This window comes from Vidua macroura, chromosome 6, assembly GCF_024509145.1.
Source record: "Vidua macroura isolate BioBank_ID:100142 chromosome 6, ASM2450914v1, whole genome shotgun sequence".
NCBI lineage: Eukaryota > Metazoa > Chordata > Aves > Passeriformes > Viduidae > Vidua > Vidua macroura.
In genome coordinates this window covers 57,201,809-57,224,366 of record NC_071576.1, presented here as the reverse complement: position 1 = coordinate 57,224,366, position 22,558 = coordinate 57,201,809, and the positions used below count along the sequence as shown (strand labels likewise).

At 50.7% G+C, this 22,558-nt stretch overlaps 2 protein-coding genes across 5 annotated transcripts in view; both read right to left on the bottom strand.

The window, feature by feature from the left end:
• Window positions 1-3,976: 3,976 nt before the first annotated feature.
• On the bottom strand, window positions 3,977-6,055 carry CHST14 (carbohydrate sulfotransferase 14). The gene has a single exon (XM_053979980.1). The coding sequence runs from the start codon at window positions 5,968-5,970 to the stop codon at window positions 4,999-5,001; it is 972 nt and encodes a 323-aa protein (XP_053835955.1). The 5' UTR covers window positions 5,971-6,055; the 3' UTR covers window positions 3,977-4,998.
• Window positions 6,056-19,994: 13,939 nt separating this feature from the next.
• BAHD1 (bromo adjacent homology domain containing 1) overlaps window positions 19,995-22,558 on the bottom strand; it is a 32,668-nt gene continuing 30,104 nt past the window's right edge. For 2 of the 4 annotated variants that reach the window (XM_053979952.1, XM_053979949.1), the window contains exon 7: window positions 19,995-20,429. In XM_053979952.1, coding sequence (XP_053835927.1) covers window positions 20,240-20,429 — 190 coding nt within the window. In that variant the 3' untranslated portion in view covers window positions 19,995-20,239. The other 2 variants (XM_053979950.1, XM_053979951.1) reach the window with 2 other exon arrangements.

Sequence of the window (22,558 nt, the reverse complement as noted above, 5' to 3'; positions counted from 1 at the left end):
AGCTGAACATCCACCTGGACTTGGCAATGACCAGGAGGTGGGATTGAGGTGTGGGAATAAAAAGTAGCATGGGGATCCAGATATTTATATGCACTTACTATGTTTTCACATTTTAAATCTCAAGCCTTTGCTGCTTCTCCCTGCTTGGCCCTTTCCCAGGTTAGAAATCAGCCTGAACCTTCTCAATTCTGCTCTGCTGGTGGCAGATCTGAGCCTACACCCAGCCACACTCTTTATCCTTTACTCCTCACTCCAGCACCTTAACATTCCTTCAAACAGTGGCAGCTTCAACAGGGCTTTCCTCAGGCACCTGTGTGCTGCTGCTGGTTCCCACATCCCTGTTTTCCTCCTCACCTGATGCTCCCCAACAGGAGCAATAATAAACAGGATTTTGCTGGTTGCTTTGAGCTTCTTCCCAAGCCCCTGGTGCTTTCAGGAGAGCAGAAGGACGTGTTTAGGCCCCAAAGTGCCCTGTTGTTTCCCATTCCAAGCTCCAACCAGCAAATACCACTCACCAGAGCCACTGAAAGGTGCAGTTTCCACACTGATTCCAGGCCTCGCCAAAGAGCTCTGCAGCTCATGGATAAACCCTGATGGAGATTTATTTTAGTCCCTCTCATAGCTCAGCAAGGATTCTGTGGCTCCCACTAGCACTTTGGAGAGGTAGAAAGCAAATTCCTCAAGCTTCTTGGCTTGAAATCACCTTAAGATTTGCTGAAAGCAACAGAAAATGCAGGTTATCATTGTGGGTCTGCAAAGAAAAGGCTTTTTGAGAGTTTAAAATCCAAAGGTGCTTTTTCCCCAGAAAAAAAAGGAAGCCACCTTGTCTGTCTTTATAGGCAAGTGGAAAACAGACCTGGAAGATTCCTGGACATGAAGAAGAGGTTGGATATAACTGAGACAGGAGACTCCTGCCTGTTACCTGAGATGGGATTCCAACCCCGGTTCCAACCCCGCTACCGACGTCCTTTAGGATCCTAAATGTGGGGCAGCTCTGCTGAATTTGGTGGCACCAGCATTGTGGAAAGAGCAGGTGAAGTTCTACAAGCCCTTCCCATCCAATCATGACACTTCTGATTTCTCATCTTTTAACCCAAAGGACAAACTGCCAAGGACAAGGAAAACCACGTGGAGGCACATGGGCCCTGGCAGAAGGTTCCTGACCGACAAGGTGTTCCCTTCTCCCTCCCGCTGGCAGTGGGCCTGGACATATTTTGCTCACGATGCAACTTCCATTATTTCCATGGCAACCATCCTTTGTCGGGGCTGAAGACTGGAGATTTTTTAACAACTCCCCGTTTGCCAATTCAAGCCCCAGAAGGAAAAGGGAAAGTTCTCATTCACATGCAAAATAGCTGCGATAAAAGCCGAGGGGTGCAGGGCGGGGGCAGCGCTTGGGCACGGAGCTTTTCATCCCAGCCTTCCTCATTTCCTTGCTTTACAGTGGCAAAGAGCCTCACCCAGGGATGTGCCTGACACCCTCTCAAACCCATGGAAGGGGGTTGGAACTTGACGATCTTTAAGGTCCCTTCCAACCCAAACCATTCCGGGATTCTATGAATACCAAAATATCTCGACACGCAATAGACCCATTGGAGACGCTTTCTTTTGGCTCTTCCAAAATCCTGCCTGTGAGGGAAGGAACATCCCAAGGATGTTCATGCTCCAAGCAAGGTCCACAGCCCGTGGTGACTCTCATCCATCAGGAGGGAGGCTGGGAGCCAAGAGGAGCAGAAGCCAGGCTGGTGTGATGCCGTCTGCAGGCGTCAGAGCAGCCGTCCCTGGCACCGCTTGCTCCCGCCACCATTCCCAAAGCTTTATTCCCGCTAGATCTGGGGTCATGGCTACCAGCCAACTTGGTGACTGGCAGCCTTAATGTGTTTATTTCAGCCCCAGTGCCTGGCCAGGAAGTCGGTTATTCCTGCAAAATCCACACAAGACCCACAGGAAAGAGGAGAAACCTGACATAGACCCTGAGCTGAGCATGGGGACCAGAGGGAACATATTCCAAACCCCTTTCATGTTGCCAAAAGCCAACAGCTTGGGGTTTGTAAAGGGTGGAACGAGGCTTTGCAGGCGTAATGTTGGAATTAGTAAAGAAGATGACGTGTGAAGTGAGATTTTTGGAACAGCAAAGGTTCCTAACCTCCCTGGTCTGCAGGGGAACACAAAACCAGCTCCAAATTCCAAGAACTGAGCAGGAGAAGAAGAGACTAATGACAAAATACAGTAACATTTTGGTACTTCAGAGGGAATCAGAAGGTTTCTGTGTCATGAGGTGGAATTAAACTGTTGGGGTGTTTCCACATCCCTGGACAGGGTTCTACAGGTAGAACATGAGAGCTGCAGGGTCAGGGATGGGATTTATCAGCATAAAATTGGAATAAGCAAGTGAGGAAAAAGCAGGGACAGACCCTGATGCCAAAACCTCGGGTTGTTCACTCAGGCAAGATTGGGGCATTCAGTGCAGAACTGAGGATTAACAAAATAGAATTAAAAAGAGGAAAGATTCCCTTTTGATTCTGTGGGATAACTGCACGTGTAGGGATGGAAAGGTGGGAAAAGGAGCTGCCAGCCTGGAGCAGATCCAAGCCAGTTCATAACTTCATGTTTTCCTCCCTGCTCCTGCAGCTGTCATCCCCTTTCCCCGTGCTTCAGGGGATGGCTGAATCCTGCTCAGCACCTCTCACCTCCAGCGCCTGCTGTCAGCTCTGGAATCTCCTCCTGATTTACTCCACCCTGGAGGAACACCTGACAAAGGAAAGAAATGATACAGCTGCAGAGGGAGCTGACTTTATTTTCACTCTACTTGTACAAAGCTGCCATGGATAATTGTACCATTGGTCACAGATAAAATGAAGCCCAAATAATGGAAACCTGATAGATTTCTCATTTTTGCTGACCTGCAGACAAACTTCTTCCCAAGCGACAAGGCTCTACCTGAATTAAAATCCTCCTCATGGGAAGGTACAAGAAGGTGGAAGCCTGTTTGCTTTATTTAAACAGAAAAGGGTGACCATTGATGCTTAGAAAAGGAGAGAGAGGGAGTCTGAGAAAAGCAAAATCCTGTGCACAATAAATTAGATTAAGGGGAAAAGAGACAGAAATTTAATATAGAGAACAGAAGCTGCAGCAGATAAACAAACAAGCAGCATAAACCTTTAAAACTACTGAGAAATAAAGATTTAATTAAAAATCAAATTACCAAATGAGTGGGAAATGTTCCCAGAAGCAAAGATAGCAAAGTCTCACCAACTTATTCCTAGTTAGGGAGACCTGGAGGTCAGGTTTAATTACAGCTCAGCCCACCCTCCCCAGTAGCATCTCTTTTACAAAACAAAATCTGATTCCCAGCTAGATCTGGTGCCTTTGGCTGGAGCAGCACCAGGCACCAAAACCCCTGGGGACAGACAGGAATGCTGCCAATTTCAGAGTGGACATGAAGAGAGAAAAGCCAATTTCTGACCCATTTTTGGCCTGGCATCAGTCCCCACATATTCAGGACACGGCCAGGAGCTCAAATCCATGAATGTTCCAGTCACTGCCCTCATACCCAGCCACAACCCCCTCAGCAAAGGTAAAAATCCCTCAGCCCAAACTGTCCTTGGCCACTTACCCCAACAGTGGGCTTGGATGCGGCTCCATGCCCTTCTTTCAGAAAATGTTAAAATCCTGAAGAAAACACCTTAAAAATGGGGAAAGAAAATTAAAAGAGGAATCTCAGGAAGTTGCCAGCTCCAAAATCACTTTGTACTAACTCCACAGCAACTAGGAGCCCATTTTGCTGCTTTTCATCCCATTTCCCTGTGTCCTGTGTGTGTCCATTCTCCATGTGTTGGTGCTGCTCTGGCAATGAAAACATTATTTAATCACGACAGGAACAACCAATTCATCCCACCTTTGTGCTGTGGCTCAGCATGAGGAGCAGAGGCCTCTCCAAGGACACAAACAATCCCAAGGAAAAGCACTAACAGGCTAATTCATATAAAAACTTTATTAGAAATGAGGACACAGCCTCCCAGGAACAACATCCTGCCTTATCTCCCAAACTTTTATGACTTCAGAGCCATAATTAAATACAACAGCTATAAAAAGAGTATGCACAGCTATTAAAGGAGGAAAAATCAACCCACAAATCGCTATTGTTTCAAACATGGCTGGAGAAAGGGCTTTTCCACAGTGGTTTCCATGCAGGGACCCACGAGGCTGCAAGCTGGCACGTGGCCCGTGGGATTTGTTTTCCATCCTAAGGACCAGGATGGGCTTTGATCTTATCCTGAGTTTGTATTGCTTCAATTCAGAGAAAAGAGCAGAATGTGATGGCTTGGTATTGCATCTGATACATGATGTTGGGTAAATAGTTGTACTCCCAAAATCACCCAAAAAAGGGGTATTATCCTATCCCTAATTATATTGCAATGGTACATAAAATAATAATAATAATAAAAATTAAAACCAGAGGTGCTACTGACACAGAAAAAAATTACCAGCCTCATTTAAGTACCATCTACAATGAAAAAAATAAAGGATAAATGGGGCCTGGTTTACCATTTTTTTTCTACTTATGTCAAAACCCACCCAGGACTGGCTTAACAATGCTAATTTTTAGTGCATTAACTGCCATGTTACGATCTCAATTCAACCAATGTTTAGTACAAAACCCAAAAAAGGAAGAAAAATACTTAAAATATATAAATTTCTCAGATTCCTTACAGGAGTTCTCCACGTTGTGGCATAAAAAAAAGGATTTAGAGCAAAATAGAGATACAAAAGCTACTCTGCTCGAGCCAGTGGCCTATGTACACGGGAAAGTCAGAGAGGTACAAAAAGGATCCTAAGTAGTGAAGGCAGTAGAGAGTATTTTATATAAACACTGTTTGCAAAGTATAAAATTAGGAAACAATGCATAGAGGAGCGTGCTTCACACAGCAGCAAGGGCTGTGCAAGGAAATCCTTGTAGCCAAGGCAGAATTCCCACCGTCTCTCGACAGGAACTGCTCACTGCCTGCAGAACTCGCTGGTGATGTTGGGCAGGGGGTAGGCGAAGAGGGAGAAGTCCAGGATGTACTTGGGGAGGAGCTCTCTGATCAGCCGGCGCTGGGTGTTGCACAGGTAGTAGTGCAGCGTCTCGGCCGTCACGGGCTTGTACCAGGCCTGGCGCTCCGGGAAGCGGACGAAGGAGGGCGACTGGATGTGCTCCAGCACGTGGTTGGCATCGGCGTGCAGCCGCTCGTAGGAGCCGATGAAGTCGTACCTGACGGCGCAGGGCTGGCACAGGTTGTAGATGGGCATCCAGTGCTCGTTCATGCGCTCCACGTCCTCGTCCAGGAGGTACTGCAGGAACTCGGAGAAGGAGACGTCGTCGCCGGCCGAGTTCCCCCCGTTCTTGCGGTACCGCCGGACGATCTCCACGCCGTACTTCTGCTGGTACTCCTTGATCTCCCCGAATTTATTCCGGTAGGCCGAGAGCAGCCTCTCCATCGGGTTCCTCACGAAGATGAACTTGTAGTAGTGCTTCAGGCGGTAGCTGATCTCCTCCGGCTTCATGTCGCCCAGGAACACCAAGTCGCTCTTGTGGTCCATCTTGCCCTGCACGTCCACGCTCTCCAGAGCCCCATCCAGCACCTTCAGGATGCGCTTCCAGTTGGAGCAGGCCACCTTGGGCACGTAGCAGTAGAGGAAGCGGTACTTGTCACTGACCAGGAGGTGCCGGAGCACCGTGCGGCGCTGCCCGGGCGGCAGCTCCCAGACGCTGCGGGGCATCGAGCGCTGCCCGCACAGGGCGCGGATCGTGCGGTTCCGCGTGTCCCGCAGCACCTCCAGCTCCAGCTCCGCCGGCGCGTCCCGCCCGTCCCGCCGGGACGGCCCCGCGGGCGGGTGCAGCGGCGGCGGCCCGACCTGGGCGAGGATGCCGCGCTCGATCATGAGGAGGAGCCCGCTGGAGGCCAGGATGACGCCGAACATCAGCATGGAGGGCAGGAGCGCCGCGCCCGCCGCGCCCCGGGAGCGCGCCCGGCTGCGGCCCGGCGGGACCGCCCGGCGGGGCTCGGCGGGGCCGGGGCCGCGGGGCTGCATGGCCGGGAGCTCCCGGGCCGGGCCGGCTCGGCCGGGGCTGCAGGGGGCTCCGGGCTCGGCGGGGCGGGGCGGGCGCGGTGACGGCGCGGGGCGGAAGAGGCGGCGGGACCGCCCCGCACTGAGCCCGCCCCGGCCGGGGCCCTGCGGCGGGGACCGCGGAGTCACGGGATAATCGAGTGGCGGGTGTGATGGGGACCTCAGGGCACATCCAGTGCCACCCTGTGCCATGGGCAGCGACACCTTCCACCGGCCTGGGTTGCTCTAAGCCCCGTCCGACCTGGCCTTGGACACTTCCAGGGATCCAGGGGCAGCCACAGCTTCTCTGGGCAACCTGTGCCAGGGCCTCAGCACCCTCCCAGGGAAGAAATTCCCAATCTCTCACCTAATTCTGCCCTCTGGCAGTGGGAAGCCGTTTCCTCTTGTCCTGTCCCTCCATCTCTTGTCCCAACTCCCTCCCCAGATCTCTTGGAGCCCTTTAGGCACAGGAAAGTGCTCTAAAGTCACCCTGGAGTTTTCTCCAGGCTGAACATCCCCTGCTCTCCCAGCCTGTCTCTAGAGCAAGGCTGTTCCAGCCCTCTAATCACAGAATCATCAGGTTGGAAAAAATCCTCCAGACCACTGAGTCCAACCTGTGACTGATTCTCACGCAGCCCAGAGCACTGAGTGCCATGTCCAGTCCTTCCTTGAACACCTGCAGGTTTGGGGACTCCCTGGGCATCCCCTGGGCATCTCCTTGGACAGCCCTTCCAGCACCTGACATCCCTTTACACGAAAAAATTCCTCCTGATGTCCAACCTGACCCTCCCCTCGTGCAACTTGAGGTCATTTCCTCTACTGTCCCTTGTTCACTGGAGCAGAGCCTGACCCCCACTTGCCTGCACCTTTCTGTCAGGGAGTTGTAGAGAGCGAGAACGCCCCCCTCAGCCTCCTCTTCTCCAGGCTGAGCCCCCCAGCTCCCTCGGCTGCTCCTCACAGCACTTACTCCCACTGATCACCCCTCTGGAGCGAGTCCAGAGCCATCCATCCACCAGCACCTCGGCGTGTCGGGATGTCAGTCAGGCAAAGGCCTGAGCAACACTTCACACTGCTCTCATCCCAAAACACATTGAAGTGTTGCTTCAAACAGCCCACCACCTCTGTGCCGGCAGCACAGTTCACATCCCAGTGCTTCCCTGGCACTGAGCGGTGACAGCAAATGGTTTTTGCAATACCAGGCCAAACTGTCCATAATTCGGCATTGTGCTCCACTTTCAGGAATTCTAGAATTCTATAATTCCTGCACAGGTTTAGCACCTGGAGGAGGGGAAGACACTGGCTACTTGCTGAGCCGAGGAGGCTGTGCCACCACGGAGAGCCAGAGGGAGGGATTTTCCAACACTTGGCAGGCATTTCCCCCAAAGCACCTCTGTGAATGACCCCAGCCGCTCACCTGCTGCTTCAGGCCATCCCCTGGATGCCTGCGGCACTAACCCAGCCATCGGGATGCCATTTCCTCACACAGCCCTTTCCGAAGTCATTCCACACTGCCATTGTTCTCCGAATTTTCCTTCAATGAGTTTTCCTAGCCTACCACGGGGCCTGGGCTCTTAACCAGCCTTGCAGGGACTCTCTGTCAGGAGCTTTCTTAACATCAAGAGAAAACCAGCTTCCACTTACTTTCCTTTGATCAGGAGCCAAGAGCATTTTGTCAGCCAAGGCAGACAAAGCACTTGGAGCGCAGCATGAGAGCCTGCAGCTAGATTATTGCACATTTCCCAGTTTTATTTGGATGTAAATACAGCATTAGCTCTAGGAAGAGACCGATATCCGACCCTGCCACCAGCAAAGCTGCACACGAGGTGCTATCAGATTCCTGCTCTCATTTCAGAGGGCAGGTCCTGATCTGATCTCAACACCAGCCCAAACTGAAGCCGTGCCAACGTATATAATCCGTGTCACTGAGACAAAAATCAATCCCTCCTCCTGGGGAAAAAACCTGATTGCAGCAAACTCCAAAGCAGCCAAGGGGAATTTTTATCTCTTTAAAGGCGTGTTAGTCTGGCACTGCTCATCCCTTTTTGTTCCCATTCCCCACTAATATCTCTAGGTCAGGAGCAGTTGTACAGGATAGCCCACTGGTTCTGGAAATGCAGAGAAACAGAAACTGCCCACGAGGTCAGCGGGGCTATTTTCCAAAGGGAACTTGGATTTAAGGACTGTTCTGAAGAGCAAAGGTATGGGGTGGGATGCAGAGTCTTTATAGGAACAGCACAGCCAAGCAAATATAGGGTTCAGGGGCTGGTTTGCAGGGCTAAACCCTGTGTCACCAGGGAAAATCAATTGTGGTTACACTCAGTGTGCCTAATTAACACCCAGAGTGAGCACTAATTTGTTTTCCAAAGCAGTTAAAAGCCACCTCACGTTCAGAATGTGCAAAACTATGGGAATATATTTCCCAGACAAATTCATCCCTTCAGAAAAAGCACATTTAGCAAATAAAATGTCACTGAGGAAACCCAACTTCAGGCTGCTGTGGTTTGCCTACAAGTTTATACAACACACCGCAAAGATGGAAGGGTTTGGTTCTCTCTTCTGCAGGAGAAGGGAAACCCACACAGCCCTTCCCAGGGAAATGGTCTGCCAGGCCTCAGTGTCATCTACTACCAGGGGCTGGAGCAGCAGCCTCATCCCTGAAATTCCCACTTACAGGTATAAAAAGATTTTTGTACTTCCCAGCCCTCTTCAAAATGCCTCCAAACCCCAATATTCACCTTAAAAGCACCACATCCTCCACGCTGGGTAACTGGAGCAGTAAATCTCTGGGCCTTTTCCTCACTCGAGCAGAAAAACAATATTAAAATACATTATTATTATTATAATATTACATTATACTATCAACCAACTTACACTGAGCCAGTCTCCCAGCAGCATTTACACACAGGTCTAAGGAAGGCTGCAGAACTCACCTTGGCTGTCAGAAATCAGGAATATGTATCAGTGTGACAAGGAAAAGGCCAGTTCCCAGAGGGGCTGGAGAGAAAGACTGAGCGATACCTCTGTCCTTCCAGCTCCGAGTGAGGCTGGACACTGATATCATCACGAATGCCCTGCCAAGGCTCTGCTGGCCTTTGGGGTGAGATCAGATACTTATTTTGGTCTGAAGAACTGCAAAAAGGACAAACGAGTGAGGCGTCTGGAAAAGCTGAGCAAGAAAAAGGAGGTTTCTTGAAAAAAATATCAGTTTGGGCCGATGCCAACTTCCCAGACAAGAAACAGGACGGTGATTCCTATCAGAGGAGACCCCTGGATTGGTTTGAGCAGCTCTGGATCAAAAAGTAAAACAAGCAAAGGAGGAGAGATACGATGCTGTGGCTGCGTGTCCAGAGATTATCCCGTAATTTGGTATAATAAAGCCTCTTATCCAAGGGGATAAGCACAGAAGCCGCTCCACAATCAGCTCACTGCCGAGGCAGAGTTCCTTATCTCTGGGGAAAAAAAGTCTTTTTAAACAAAGTCAAGCACTCTGGATGAATACACTGTAATTCCAAGGAGATGGTCAAACACAAAAATCACTGTTTTCAAGGAAAACTTTGTGCTGACGGATCTGGTTATAAATTCATTGCTATGCAGTTGGCTGGACTTGCAAAGACCTTGCTCTGAGCTCAGTGCCTTAACTCCGAGCTCACTCAGTTCCTCACGCTGAGCTCCGTTCCGCTTTCTCTGCTCCGCTGGGCACGGCTGTGGAATCGCTTCTGAACGGAGTCTTCCCGGGAGGATCAGCTCCTTAGCGCCAGGAGAACCAGCAGGCACCGCTCGCTCAGCAGAGGCCGTGACAGCTCTTCCCCTTCGGATTTGGGGTGAGGAGGCAGGGAGCGAGCCGGAGCGCATCCCGGTCCCCGGGGATGGCACAGACAACGGGACGGCAGCGGAGGCTGCGGGGCAGGCAGCCAGCAGGGCTGGCAGGCACTGCATGGATCCACATCCCCCGGGCTGGCGCTGCCCGAGCAGCGCAGAGCTGTCACACACTCCGCACGCTGCAGCCGGGCCGGAGGTCGCAGCGAGGGCAGGAATACCGCAACGGGCACAGCGGCTCAGGCAGAGCTCGCCCGCTTTTCCTCCTGCTCCCAGATGCTTCCCCCACAAAAATCAGGCTGACATGCACAGCCCACTGCCAGGCTGAGCGTATCCAGTTTTAAGCCAGTAACACCACAGCTCCCTTGTTGCACCCTTTATCCTCCCGCTGACCCATCTCTGATCCCTCTGATCCCTCTGAGCCCAGGGCTGCTGGATGCGCACACGGGCATCCTCGGAGTCGCAGCCAGCCGGGGTTTTAGCACCAGCGCTCAGTACAAACACACATTAAATCCAGCACAGCTCCCAAACCTGTGTCGCAGGAGAGTCTCCAAGTCTCTTAACTCATTCCAGGTCTATCCGCTGCTCTTTACACGGAGCTTCCCGAGGCTCCCAGGCGGCTCCTGCGGGGCTGTAATGAAGTCGTGACTGTGTGTGTGTGAAGTTCCTGCTGGAATTTGTAGGCAATTAATGTTTTTGTGGTTTCACAGGCAGTAGGACGAGGATTGAATCTGCTCCAACACCTCCAAAACCTGCAGCATCTCATCTCTTACACCAGCAATCATTGTCCCAAGGCAAAAAAAAAAAAAAAAAAAAAAAAAAAAACACCCACAAAAAATAAAAAAGGAAAGGGACCGATAAGGACCCATTTGACTGAACCCAATTTAGGTTTGTAACATCCTTCCGTGTGCTAGGAGTGATAATGGCCTGTGAAGGACGGGCTTGGCCCCAGGGAAAGTATTTGGCTGGGATATTGGACACTGATGGTGGATGGGTGCCGGCAAGTTTTGGGGATAAGCTGAACGAGACGGGGGTGGATCTGGCTGAAACATGGACAAATTTATCCTGGAGGGGACAGTCAGACATCGGAGGAATGGTGCCATCTGTGAGGAGTCCAGGCTGGCTGACTTGCAGAATCCCAGCATTTGGAAAAGACCTCCAAGATCATCACGTGCAATCTTCAGTTGTGGAACTGGGGAAAACTTCTCAATATTCTGGTCTTTTTCTTATTCTTCTTGATAGGATTTTCCATTTGTAACCTGCATTTTATAGGAACGGGAAGTTTTGTGCCTTCAGGCCAACCTAGGCAGCATGTTGTTTAAATTGCTGTGTAATCCCTAAAAGCATTTTCCTGCATATTCCAGGGGCACTTCCCAAGGAAAGTCTGAGGGTTTATCATCAAGCCCACTGTGAATTCCAGTCGGAAATCCTGGGTCAATGAATCACAGCAGCATCACTCCTATTTTATTATTACTGACACACACTTATGTACACACTCCATTTGTTTTTCCATGTTGAATTCCCTGTGTGTGCATAGCAGGATCCTACTGGTGCTTTTAATGAATAAACATGTAGAATTAATCTGAAATTCTCTCTAAATGCAGCATATTTGGAAAGTTATTTACAGTGTTTTCAAGCCTGAAATGTATCAGCATCAAGGTGGTTTGGAAAATGAAAGGAAGAAAAATGAGGGAGGAAATGCAGGATCTAGGGGAAGGCAAAGAGTAAGTGAATCCCATCACTCATAAAAAATTAATTATTAGAAAAATGAGTTATTATAAAACATGAGCCATTGTTAATTAGATCAAAGAACATAAGTGATTCCAGCAAGAATTCTGGCCTGACATCTGTCCCAACAGGATTAATTTAAAATAAACATCAGGAAGAATGAAATAAATCAGTCCAGTTGTGCCTCCTCTTGCTCTGGACCATAGAAGACTGAGGCTTTCTGTTGAAAAGTGATGAAAGTGGTTTTTTGCCCCCTATCAATTAAAAAAAATTGCATTATTTCCAGATTTTAGAAGAAAACTAATTGGGAAAGTTAAGTTACAAGAAAATTTGCTCAAATATTAGGGAAAAAATGGGTTAGGAGCAAGGGGTCTGTCCCTGGAAATGGGAGGCTGCTGCCTGCCTGGATCCTGGTTTCCAGACCTACATGTACCCATGGGGCTGCTTTTGGGACATCACATTCCTGAGACAGGGAGGTCCCATGAGGAAATCAATTCCCACGGGGAGTCACAGCCTTCATCTTGCAGGGAGGTGAGAACAAAACTCTACCGTGCTCGTTAACATGCCATGTAATTCCCTTTTTACAGACTAATTAGCCAATGTGCTACGAACCCAATCCCCCTCGCGGATCTTTGGCTGTGATAGGGAGAAACGTCCCCCAGCCTGGGACAGGGAAAAACATCTGATTGCTAAATCACCCTCACTCTGAGCAGTCCAGAGTCTGCTCCTTGAGAAATCCATCTCTGTGACCCAGGGCAAGCAGAGGATGTCGTTTCCTGCTAGGGGGGTCATTTGTGTGGAAGGAAAAAGAGGGGGAAAAAGGGATTAAGTGGAGGTGAGGGAACATTCTGTGATCTGAGAACACAAACCACTGCACAGACTGACTGGGATGTAGTGGCCAAGGGCACCTGCTCTGCTCCTTAAATCCAGGTTCAGGGACCACCTGGAAGACGAAGGAGAAATCAGAGCCAGCTTTGTGCAGCACAGTCTCTACATAGTAAAAAGAAATAAAAACGAGATGCTCCAGGGACAAAGGAAACCCAGGGAATTCGCTCTGTGCCCTGAGCCAGGCGCTGAGGAGCAGGAGGGTTTACCTGTTGCAGAGGAAGAAGGGAGTTTTCTCACCAGCTCTTCCCAGAGAACGTGATTCTTCCAAAACCATGACATTCCCAGTGCAGGAAGCAGAAACACTCTGGGAACAGCCACGAACTGCTTCCTCGTGGGAAATGTGGCTGCCTTCTTGTCCTTTTCTCATTTATAGAGCGCTAAATATTGGCAGGTACCATTGTCCCTGTCCCAGCTTTTGTATGGACTTTTACAGTCACTGCATCCCTGCTCAGGCAGCAGCACGGGAATAGCAGTGAGCAGAAAAAGCTGGATTATCGATGAAGTTATATGATTATTAATTACATTACTTATGAGTGCAGAGAAAACAGAGCAACAAAGCAGATTCCCAACAATCTGGCTCGCTGTGGAGGCTCCCAACCCCGCTTTGCACCATATCCTTTCAAAAATCCCTCTCCATCAGAAGAGCTTGTTTGTTGTTTTCTAATAGAGCTATTCCGGTGCTCCTTCCGAGAGTAGAAGAATATTCCTGGAGAGGCAGGTTTTTTCCAGCCCTGTTAAATTCATTTGCTTTTAAGAATCACTGGGCGGTCGAACCGCTCTGGCTCCGGCTTGTTTGTGCAGAACACTCTGGAGAGGTTTATAGAGATATTAAAATTAAATATGAAGTCACGGAATAAATGGGGCCTCCATTCAGTGTGCCTTGTAAATCCAGTTTAAATGGCTCCCTTTATTAAATATCCTTTCCTCTTAAAAATGGATTAACTGCTCTCGCCGGAGGCTCTGATGGAGAAGCTATTGGATCCCTATGGCAACGCTGCGCTCTGAGAGACCCCTTGGCTTCATCCCAGTCCAGGTATCCTCTTTATACCACCTCCAATTATCAATCATCATCTCCCACTATTAATTACAACCCCGAGGCCGGCACCGAGCGCTGTGCCGCAAGTTCCCTCTGCCTCCGTGAGTCCCATCCCATATGGAATGCATGGATAGAGGTCAGATGCCTTTCCCAGCACATCTGTCAGTGTTCACCTGACTCCTGCTCTGTTCCCCTGATTTTTGGGCTTGTTGTTTTCCTTTTCTTCCTACTTTTGGCCCCAGTCTCTCACAATTCCCAGTGCCGCTCCCAGTGGCCCTGCAGAGCTCTCAACATGTGTTCCACGCTGGTGTTTGGAATTTAAGGAAAATTCATATATAAAGGGGTGATTTAGCTGGATTTTGGGGTTTTGCAGGAAGCTCAAGCAATACAGTCCTGGCCAGTCCCCACGTGACCCCTCTGCACATCTCCCTTCCCAAGGGCCAGACAGGAATTACCTTTCTGCCAAGGGCTTTATCACAAGGAAGAGCCTCCAGGAATGTCCAGCTTGATGTTTCCAGACAAATGGCTCCCTGAACTGCTGCTCCAGGACACTGAGGTTTTGGGCACAGGGATGCAGCCATGGCAGGAGCAGCAGCTGGAGAACACGAAAAGCTCAACCTCATTTTTATTCAGCTTTGAGTGACACAGGCAGTGCAGGAGCCATTCCAAGAGTGGCTCTGTGAGGCTGCGGCTGCTTTCCCATGGATGGAGCCTGTGCCAGCAGAGCTGGGGGCTCCCTGTGCTGCCACTGCAGCATTTGGAGCAGCATGAAGCAGCAAGAGCCAACGCTGGCATGCAGAGATTTGTGAGCAGTTATCCATTATCTCCCCTCAAGCCCCCAGCTTGGTGAGCCAAGCGTTTATCCCATACGGATGGGATGACAAGGGCACAGTAAAACAGGGAATTGCCCACGCTCAGGTCCCTGGAGGTTAGAGGGATGTGTACCCCTTTTCCCTGTGTGGCACCAACCCTGCCAGGGCTGGTCTTGTCACCGGTGATGGGACAAATCCCACTCCCAGCCCCTGCACGGCTCCTCCATCAGCAGGGACGGAGCTGGGCAGGTGCTGGAGCACTCTGTCACATTCATGTGACAGTCCCAACGGCTCCCGTCTCTTGGCTCGCAGGGATTTTGGTACAATTACAGCCAATTATAATTAGCAGCATTAAAGCCCCAGCTAAACACAGGCAGGGGCTCGTGGCTTTCACTCCAGGTGGGAAGACACTTCAGCCAGTCCTGGATGCTGCTCTGGATCTGCTTGGCTGGGACATGTGGGGAGTGAGGTGAGGAAGCCCCAAGAAGGCTCCCACAGCAGCATCAGGAGACCAGCTGGTACTTTCCCTGGAAAAAAGACCTGCTCCAAAGCAGAACAAAGAGCCATACCAGCATCCCTGAATCTGCAGGACACTGCTGTGCCTCTCGAAGGATTAATTCCCAAAGGTCAGGATGCACTTTCCAACAGCTCCCACCCACTCAGCATGCTCATCCTGGTGCCCAAATCTTAGCCAAAGCCTCCGGAAGTGCCCACAGCCCCATCAGCTCCTTCTCAGCACCTCAAGTGCCTCCTTCTCCCCGCAATTGCCACAAGGCTGTTACCTTCAGACACCACACATGGAAATGAGGGAAATGGGACACAGCAGGTCAGCTCTGCCAGGTACTTGAACCACTGCTGGTCATCAAAACCTGCCAGGGGATGCCCAGCTGACCAAAGCCGGGCAGGATTCCAATGGCCACACACCTCACGCTTTCCAGCCAGTGAGCCCACGCCTTCCTGATGCATGAGGGACTCCAAGGACAACCAGTGGCCAAAAGGACCGTGCCACAGTGGCAGCAGAACATTCCTGGCAGCGTCAGTCATGATATGAGCAGTTTGCTGAATGTCAGATCCAGGAGAGCTGGATATGGCTCTGCGTGTCTCCCTCGGGTAGCAGATTTCAACAGTAAATCCAATTTTGTTTGACATTAATCCCAACTTTTCAGCCCGCCACAGATTATCCTTTTGATGATGGCTCACCACACAGGAAGAGCAGGGATGGAAAAGCTTTTTCTTGGTTGTCTTTCCAAAGGACCTCTCTGAGGGAGCATCGACACCCAGATAAGTGCCAGAGCTGGCCGTGGGTCACGCACAGGGTCAGGTTTCTGTTGCATTTCTGGCACCCACATCACCGATGGCTCCCAGTAACCAGGTCACATTAAATCCAACTGGAAAATTTCAAATTGGTTCTTCAGCAGAAAACCCAGGCCAGGGGTTTGGGAGTACCATGCTCAGTGATCCCACAGCAGCTCACAAATGTACATGTCCCTGCATGAGCTCCTTCCTCCCCTTGGGAGGAAAATTCCCAGATGAATTCACTTCATCACTGTGGTTTCCTTTTTCAGGAATTCCCTTGGTTTGATCTACTTCTCCAGGTCTGTGCTTCCAGCAGCTCCCTGCGAGAAGCTGTGCTGACAAGGCTGGGAGCAGGAAGCAAAAGGCAAGGATCCTCTAGCAAAATCCCTAATCCTAGGAAGGAATTTAATCAGGAATTTAAAAACAGGTGTGATGCCAGCAGGGCTGCAAGGGGACAGGGACTGAGGAGCCCCAGCTCATCCAATGGGACCATCTCAGAATCTCCTGCTCAAGGTGACCTCGGAGTGAAAGATGCTGCAAATTTTCAGAAGGATGTGGCCAAGGTCCAATGGATTATCCAAGGGCTATGGATGCAGTTCTGCCATGCCCAGCTAACCTGCATTGAGGCCACAAGCCACACGTGCCCCTTGCTTCCGTCTCTGTAATTAGGAGCTAATTCCATGTCAGACATTACTCTTTCCTTCTGCCCATTTTGTTCCCAGAACTCATCCCCTCCCTCCCCAGGTGTGCAAGGGCCACAGCCCCAGGAAGCAGCAGAACATCTCAACATGGAATGGAAATAATGAAAGAGGAGGAGGAGCCTGCGGGACAGCTCCAGAGGAGCCATGGCTCAGGACTGTGTGGGAATGGCTGTGTCACCACCCAGGGCCATGGGGACTGCTCCCCCTGAGGATGAGTGTGCAGCAGCCCCCTGCAACGCCCCTGCACATGCCTGTGCCTTCGGCCTTGTGCCCCCAAGCCCTGTTGTTGGCTGGGAGCACCCCTGAACAGCTCTCACCTGCATGTGGCTGCAGACACTCCCACCAGGTACGCTCAATCCCATTATCCTGCTCCTCATTGCTCCTCAAGCAGGTTATTTGACTCCTGTCTGCTCTTCTCCCACTTGGAATCCTTCTGGCCATTTGGGATGTCTGTGTAGATAGCTCAGCTATTGGACCTGTCCTCAGGGTGCATGTGGCACTTGGTGCCATGGGGCTGTAACACTCAGATGGCAGAAGCTGGTGAAGACAGCGTTCTAAGCAAGACACTTTTCCAAAGCAACATTCCCAAATGCTTCCTTCAGGGTTCCTAAAGCCTAGCTGAAACAAGATCTGTCACCATCATCTGCCCTGCCTGGACAGCAGAGACACATATATTCCACTGACAGCGGCTGTCAAGAGCAGACTGGAGAAAAGTCAGTCAATCCCTGCCTATCCTGTTGCCACTTGCTCTATTTCCATGGAAAAACCCAACAGATCACTCATCCCACAACCCTGAGCACCCACATCTGCTCCCAAGCACTCCTAACTCCTGCAACCACCAGGTCCAGGCAGGAAGCTCATGCAGGAATGGGAAGAACAGTCCAGCACTGGTTTGTTTTCTAAATCAATACGATTTTTCAAATTTATTTTTTAAGAATTACTTCTAATATATCTTTCTCACAGAAGGAGGGAATAGGGAATGTTCTCATTCCATCTGTAAACAATGAAATACAGATCTGGGAAACCAGGGAAGAGACACAAAAAAGTGCATTTTACAAAATTATCAACTAAAATATATTTTACATGTATTACGCTTCAATTTAAATTCTACCGACTGCATTTTTCAGTTTCAAAAAATATTTCCATATCTAATAGATTAAAAAAGCAGGAAATCTTTTCATTAGGGATAAGACATTTCAGTTCATTTACATGCTGTTTGCACAACAGCATCAGCAACCACGTGAACCTCAATGTTCATGGCCTGAAGCAGATTCAACATGAGAAGAGTCAGGTTTGTCCTCTCCAGAGCTGGACCGGAGTCTGTTATAGACCCAGGGCAAGGATAACTTCCCTGCAACCTGGAGAGGAGCCAGGACAAGGTGGGAGCAGGGGGAGATGGGGCAGAAGGAGGAATTTTGGTGAGTTACTGTGGTTCCAAGGCTCGGTCTCACACCTGGGCCCAGCTGCAGCAGTGCTCAGGCTCACCTGGCTGGTGGGTCTTCAAGCATTCCGTGTCCAAAGCACTGCCAGGGAGAAATGGCCACAGCAGCTCTCCTGCTTCAGGTTCAGAGACAAAGGAGTCCCCATGAAGCTAAACGTGGATTTAGGGCTTCCCACCACCTTCCACTCACTGTGGGGTGCAGCTGCTGCGCTCCCCCCATGGCTGGGCAGCTGCCATTCCCTCCGTATCACAGGCAGGAGCAGCTCCACTTCTCCAGCGTCCTCCCTCCCTGCTATAGGGGAAACCACTTCATATCCTCCCCCAGAAGCATCAGAGACCACCATCTCCAATGCCTCCTTGCACCCCTTCATCCAAGTGTCCCCAAAGTGCCACCACTTCCCAACCCAACGCAGCCCCAACCACGTCATTCCAAGAGACCCCCAGTGCCAAGCAAATTGTTCAGGAGAGATCCGGGCAATCCCTTTGACACCAACAGTATCTTGAGGTATAAGTGAGAGAAGATGCTTCACCTGACAATTCTTGCTTGCACACTTGGGATCCCCCTTCTTGGAGCTGGGTGTTCTCCCTGGGCTATGCAGGTGGGAATAAAGAGGAATTTTCCAGCAGGAATGATCCACCAGCTGCAGGGAGATGCCCGCCCTCTGCGGCGGGTGCCAGACCTTGTCATCCCCTCAAGCCATCGCCTCTGGACACGTTCCCCTCTTTGGTATGTAGAGCAAATCTCTGGAGAACTCCTGTGTGCCTGAACTATTCCATGTAAGGAGCTGGATGCCATGGGCTTTCTCTCCAGGCCAGGCAGGCGTGCGGCCGCCGGAGCAAGGTGACAAGCCCTGAGTCCCCAGGGAGTACAGGGAATGCTGCTTCCACTGATAGGACATTAAAGCAGAATGGACACTTCCACCATGGAACACAAGTTCAGAAGCCCCAAAGACTGGGAAAAGGCAGATCCCTCATTTCAGTGAGTGGCTCCAGTAGGAATGTGGGTAGCACGGGGTCAGTTCTGCTGTAAGTTAGTGCAATCTCGGGCTGGGCTCCCAGCCTGGTGCAGTGATGGCCCAGGATGTGACACTGTCCTTTGGTTTGCTTTGGGATTAACTCCAAGTTAGCATTGAGATAAGCTAAGGTCTGTCTGGGATCTAAGGTCTGTCTGGGATCTGTACAGGTAAGGCAAGAGGCAGGACCTGCGGGGCTCGCACGGTCCATGTGAACCTTTCCCGATGCTCAGGTCCTTTCAGGAGCCACAAAGCCACTTTGGTGAGCTTGCTCGGACACCGGGATAAGTTTGGAGGGGGAGAGGTTGCTGATGGCTTCAACAGCACTCCCCAGGAGCAGGACAGTCACATGGGGAAAGAATTTTAAAAAGCCAAAAACACGCAAGAAAGAAAATGGTTTGCCACTTCCCCCTCTGGCTTCTTCCCACTGCAGACACACGGGGATAATCAGGGTCTGTAAATGATGTTACAGGAAAAAAATTGGGAAGAAAGAGAAAATCCAGGGCCCCCTGAGCCATCAGGGAAGAGCAACACTCAGAAGAGAAGAGGAAACATGGTTGTCCCCAGTAGAGCCCACTTTGTGAGCTCCAAGCGATGAGTGCCGGGCCTTGGGAATGGGGCACAGAATCCTGTGGGCTCAGTCAGGACAGGTGGGACAGGACCAGCTCTAACCCTACACCGTGGTGTGACACCTGCCACCTTGCCAGCTCCCTCTGCTCCACCATGCAGCAAATTCCAAGCCCCAGTCTAGGTGGTGAATCACAGAGCAGTGAGGTGAGGGGAGAGAAAAGACAAGGGAAAACAGGAGTCACCTCTTTCCCTGGTGGAGCAACTCCTATCCAAGCATGACACAAGGCCACTCTGCACCCAGGCAGCTCCCAAAGCTATATTTTGAAGCTCTCACCATGGGAATCCTCAGAGTCTGTCCTGTGGAACCAAGGAGACTCTCCTGTGCTCTGCCAAGAACTGGGCTCAGTTCAGGGCCCGAAAACCACCGACTGTCCCAGCCAGACTCAACAAACAATGCACTGACACATCCCTCCTGCACCTTCCCGCTGTTCCCCCAGCCATGGCTCTCCATTGCTTCCTGGCTTTTATCCCCTGCAAACCCTCCCAATAGATGCAGCTCTACATACATATATAGATATAGATTTACTTATGCAAATCCCTATATCTATATACATATATTTATTTTTTTTACGTATATATTTTCATTTATGCTTTTAATGAAGTGCTGTGCTTTCAACTGCTGCCTCCCCCTCCACGGGCTCCGCTCCTCGCACGCTCCCGAGTCCCAGGACGGAGCGCTGGGCGCTCCCACCTGCAGCAGCACGAGGTGGGTGAGAGTGCACAGGTGTCCCAGGCCACGGGCGCTCCGGCGCCGCCCGCTCCCGCCGCGCTCCGACCCAAGGGCTGTGCTACTGCGGGTTCTTCAGGATGCGCCCGTGCCTGAAGTCGTAGACGTGACGACAGAGGAAAACCAGATCGGGGTCCGTGTCCTCGGGCACCTTGCGGTGCAGAGGGGTGGAATACTCCTCCGAGGGAGGAACCATGATGGTTTTCCTGCCCGGGATCCCTTCGACTCGACGCTTTGCCAAGGCACAAAATCTGCAGGGCAATCACATCGGAAGAGTTATCAGAGGATCCTGGAATGCTCTGGGTCGGAAGGGACGTTAAGGCTCATCCAATCCCACCCCTTGCCATGGGCAGGAACCTTTCAATAGGTTCCACCTTCTACTAGCCCAGACTGCCCCAAGCCCCATCCAACTTGGCTTTGGACCCTGCCAGGGATGGGGCAGCCAAAGCTTCTCTGAGCCAGGGCCTCACCACCCTCATAGGGAAGAATTTGTTGCTAACATCCCATCTATCCCTGCCCTTTGGCAGTGTGAAGCCATTTCCCCTTGTCCTGGCACTCCAGGCCCTTGTAAACAGTCTTTTCAATTTTTCCTGTAGGCTCCCTTGAGGTACTTGAAGGGGAAATTAGGTCACTCCAAAGCCTTCACTTTTTCAGGATGAACAATCCCTATTCTCTCAGCCTTTCCTCATAGGTGAGGTGCTCCATCCCTCTGATCAAACTGATGGCCTTCTCTGGACTCGCTCCAACAGGTCCGTCTCCTTCCTGTGCTGGGGACCATGAACTCATTCCCTCTCCTGCTGCCTGTGTCCTGCTGGGAGCCACAACTGCAGCTGCTGGAGGATAAGGGGAAGGGAAGGAATGTGGACAAAGCTTTGTTCAAAGAGAACTCCTGCAGGAAGCAACACAAGTTTGTATTTCCATAGTGGTGTAAATAATACAGCACCAAATATGATAGCTATTAAAAAAAAAAAGTTTTTAAACCTTGCTTTACTGCTTTGGCCTCATTTTTGTTAATTAGCCCCTAATAAATGCTTATGAACCAACGTTTAGGAAAACAAAGAATTCAGGATGCCTTCAGGGAACATCTCTCAAAGGTGACCTGACCCACAAGAGTAGGAAAGAATTCCTGCCAGCAGCTGTTCCAGAAGACTGGGGTGTTAGAATGGAAAGGAACTGCTTTGATTCAAAGCTTGGGGATGCGGGATTTTGTTTGGTTGGCTTTGTTTGGTTTGTTATTCTTGGGGTAAGGTTGGGTTTTTTTGTTTGTTTGGGAGTTTTTAGTGTCCTCAAAAGAAATATCAAAATTCAGCTTCTAAAGAGTTTGTATACCAGTTTGTTTTTATAAATTCCAAGAGCAGAGCCCTGGGCAAGGAGCAGGCTCAGGCATCCCCTCCGTGGCAGGGCTGCACAGACCACAAGATGCACCCAGCAGAACTGAAGAGATTTAAAGCACTGGTTTGCATTATGGGTTTGTGCCCATTCAATCCCTGTTTTCCTTCAGCCCTATGTATCCATCACAGGCAGGCAGGTTGGAATAGGGATGCTGGCAAGTTCTTACTGACAAAGCTGCAATTCAATCAGCAAGAGCTCAACTATAACAGCCCGAGTCACTGCTCCAAGGGGTGCTGCTGCCAAAATCCCAGGATGTGGTGTCCAGCACAAACACTGGCACTTCTATCAGCAGGTTTTTGGGTAGTCTGGCACCTGTGTCCCACAAGGGATGGATATATAGGATCTCTTCCTAGCTCACTTAGTTTTAACTCCAAGTTCCATGTTTTCCTGTACACCTGTTCCTGTCATCCTTGAAACCATGTGCAGTGGTCATACAAGCATCAGTATTTGGGAGTCCCTTGAGAGGACCACAAGAGGCTGGGAAAGGGTTTGGAGCACTAGGAGCAGCTGAGGAAGCTGAAGGGGCTCAGCCTGGAGAAAATGAGGCTCAGGGGGGTCCTTCTGGCTCTCCACAACTCCCTGACAAGAGAGTGCAGGCAGAGGCTGTCAGGCTCTCCTCCTAGGGAACAAAGGACAGGTTGAGAGGAAGCAGCCTCAAGTTGCACCAGGGGAGGTTTAGGTTGCATATTGGGAAAATTCCTTCAGGGAAAGGGTGGCCAGGCCTCGGAACAGGCTGTGGTGGAGTCACCATCCCTGGAGGGATTTAAAAGCTGTGTGGATGTGGCACTTAGGGACACGGGTCAGTGTGGAATGGAGCACAGAATCCTGTGGGCTCAGTCAGGACATGTGGGACAGCTCTAACCCTACACTGTGGTGTGACACCTGCCACCTTGCCAGCTCCCCTTAGCAGCTCCAGGGGAACAGCTGGACTCAATGACCTTAAGGGTCTTTTCCAACCCAGAGGATTCCATGATCCTACACAATCCAG